The sequence below is a fragment of the Apium graveolens genome, chromosome 11 (genome assembly GCF_009905375.1).
Source record: "Apium graveolens cultivar Ventura chromosome 11, ASM990537v1, whole genome shotgun sequence".
Taxonomy (NCBI): Eukaryota; Viridiplantae; Streptophyta; class Magnoliopsida; order Apiales; family Apiaceae; genus Apium; species Apium graveolens.
The window spans coordinates 134,682,568-134,685,829 of record NC_133657.1 but is presented as its reverse complement, the minus strand read 5'-3'; the positions used below and the strand labels follow the sequence as shown (position 1 = coordinate 134,685,829).

The following is a 3,262-nucleotide window of genomic DNA, read 5'->3' as shown; positions in this document are numbered from 1 at the left end:
TATTTGTGGGAATAGTGGCCCACTTGCCCACACTTAAAGCATGTTACTGGCTTTCCCTTACATTCCCTAGAATGCATCCTTCCACAAGTGTTACAGGCTGGAAATGGGGGTTGAGACTGGTTGGAATAGGACATTCTTGACTTCTGGCCGCTCTGGCTCACATTCACACTCATTGGCCGTTTAAACCCAGTGTTCTTTCCCGGTAGGGACACTGCTCCTCGATTAAATCTAGTTGGGAAGCTCCTTCCTGTGGAACCTCCACCCATGCTCATGTTTTTCCTCTTTATTCCCTTTTTCTCTCTTTTCTTCTGCATCTGTTCACTTCCGGCTTCTATAATTGTGACCTTTTGCACCAGAGTGGCATAATCAGTAAGCTCAAGGATTGCCACCCTATTCTGAATCCACGGTTTCAGTCCCTGCTGAAACCTCCTAGCTTTCTTTTCCTCGGTGCTCACAAATTCCGGCAAAAACCTTGATAACTCAGTAAATTTCACTTCGTACTCTGCTATAGATAAGTTATTTTGCTTTAGCTCCAAAAACTTGAGCTCCATCTGGTTTTCCATAAACCTCGGGAAATATTTTCCCAGAAACAACTGACTGAATCTCTCCCAGGTTATAATAGCATCTGTCTCCATATTTTTCTTGGCCTCCCACCAGTAGTTAGCCTCTCCTTTCAGAAGGTAGGTAGAAAATACAGTCTTCTCTGCCTCATCGATACTCAGAATTTCAAAGGATTTCTCCATTTCCTTTAACCATGCCCTTGCCTCAACTGGGTCGGCTGATCCGTGGAACTCAGGGGGCTTAAGGGACTTAAAAGCCCTGAAAGAGTTTGCCACAACATTGTTATTTCCTTGAGGGGGTGGGTTGGGTTATCGTTCCAATTTCTACCTTAGTAGTTGCATGAACTGGCCCATGGGATCCATGCCTGGGTTTGGTACTGGTTGCTCAACCTCAGTTTCTCCTTCTTCAGCCTCTGTCTCAAATCCCTCAATATCATATGTTTCCTCCTCATCTTCATACAGGGAGTCATCCTGTTCAACATAATCATCATCTTCCTCTTCACTGTGTTCCTGGTTTCTATCGTCCTGGTTATGGCTTCCCTGGTCCTCAGACCCAGGGTTCGCCCTAGTTCCAATCTTTCTTGGCGGCATGATACTGATAATAAAAAAATTATTGGGAAATTTAACGTTAGGTCACAATCATACACAACATTGTGCCTTGCACAGTTATATAATGGGGAGAATGTATCTCGCAATTCTTATTATTTTATGACAGTTCTAATAAGAAGTGCAGTAATAATAATGATAAAAACAGTGATCTCGTCACTAAGGAACTGAACTGAAAGGAAACAAATATATACATAATGCGAGAAATATATAGTTTGATCTGGTCAAAAGAACAACAGTGCTACAGCCATCTGCCTCAAAAGTGATACACAAGAGTTTATCTGTCTAGTCAGAAAAAGGGATGTTATATACAAGTCAACTATCCCGGAAAATTGGCTCTTACTAAGGCCTCGACTAACTAGACAACTAGACTATCTCATCGTCAGTCCTGAATCACACACCGGAGCGGGTCAGCTCCCATACCCTTTCCATCGCACGATGGAAGTTATAGTCGGCCTGCCGCCTGGAGATCCTACCATGCCTGTCCCTCTGGAGCGATCTGAGTCTCGCTCGGGACGTGAGCTATATCCCCGTCAGCTCCCTCCTCAACGATCGGGGTATAGTAGCCCTAGTCTCATAAGCTCGGGTACGCCTACCCGCCCTCTCCGCATCCAACTCCCTCCTGGCCTCATCCAGTCGGGCCTCAGCAACAGCCACTCGGGTCCTTAGTACATCCTGAACATAGCCGTGAGCTAACAAAGACTGCCTATGGGCAGGGTCGAGAGGTGGCGAATCCGGAGCCGCTGGGGGTGCCTCCTCGGTCTGCCTAGGCTCGGGAGTATGGGTCTCTGAGCTGTCATCATATAGGCTCCAGGATAGTGGTAGAGGGGTAGGAGCTCTGACCACCGAGAGTGTGGGTAAAGGGGTACCAGTGTACACTACCATAGCTCCGACACGCTCCTCAGCCACTGGGACCTCATCCGGGTCCTCCTCATCTGAAATAGCAAAAACCTCTGTCTCTGACTCCTCTGAGGGGTCCTCCTCATCCTCCTCCATCTCAGGCTCCTCCTGATCCTCGGCATCTAGCAGTGCCTCATCATGCTCACGCTCGAACATCTCAGGGTCCTCTATCTCATGTGCCTACACATTAAACGAGCTAAGTTACTATCATGATACTTATAAGGGTTCCCGTAAGGGTTTTAACTGTCAACACTACTTTAAGTAGTCCAACCATGAACTTGGCAAGAGTTCTTATTATCTTTGTGAGTTTATTATTATATCATCGCATCATCTCTGAGGTTTATAACGCTTAGCTCTGATACCATTTATGTAACACCCCCAGATCCGGGGTCGGGAATCCGGGTCGTCACGGTCTTTCTTTCCACAAAATCACTTCACTTAATTATAATAAATAACCTTATGCTATGACCCCACACTAACAAACACCACAACCCGTTATAGACTCAGAGATGAAATTAAAATAAGTACAAGTCCTTGAATCCACAATTTAAAAGTTATTACAACCCAAAATGATTACTTGATAAATTTACAGTTAATTGCCATTATCTGCCACAAGTTATAATTATACAATATTTGGTTCCCAAAAGTAGAATGCCTGATCTACCAATAGATCTACCTCTGCAGCTATAGCAGCTATAATATCAACAGAAAGACGCGGGATGCTTCCCACGCGCTTGCGCTGGGTCTGCTTGAGTCTGGCCATCTTTCCTAACTGTTGTTGTGTTATGAAGAAATGAAGCAAGAGTGAGCATTACAGCTCGCAAGATAATATATAGTGTAAACAATAATGCAAGTATCTAAATGGATAACTTACTTGAATCATTTATCAAGTGTAAGGTAATTACTTACTGGATATAAGCTTAAAGGAAGATGAATTTACCAATTACTTCACTATACTTCTACCATTTTTAGAAATCAACTTGAACTACTACTGTTCAAAGTATAATAAGTTTCAAAAGGTCATCCCATAGATGAGACCACAAGTTAAAACTTGAATAGATTCAATCTTTGAAATACTTTTAAAGGAAATGAAGTTACGAGATACTTCATTCAATGGAAACACCATTATAACTGTTTGACTTTGTAAAAATAATATTCCCATAAAGAATAATCTTTATAAAAATAATTAAAGTAGA

At 43.1% G+C, this 3,262-nt stretch overlaps 1 protein-coding gene across 1 annotated transcript; it reads right to left on the bottom strand.

The window, feature by feature from the left end:
- Positions 1-1,392: 1,392 nt before the first annotated feature.
- On the bottom strand, positions 1,393-2,835 carry LOC141696738 (uncharacterized). The gene is made up of 2 exons (XM_074500861.1): positions 2,743-2,835; positions 1,393-2,246 (listed from the first exon to the last, which is right to left on the bottom strand). Exons 1-2 carry the CDS (start codon positions 2,827-2,829, stop codon positions 1,689-1,691), a joined length of 645 nt encoding a protein of 214 aa, XP_074356962.1. The 5' UTR covers positions 2,830-2,835; the 3' UTR covers positions 1,393-1,688.
- Positions 2,836-3,262: the final 427 nt, after the last annotated feature.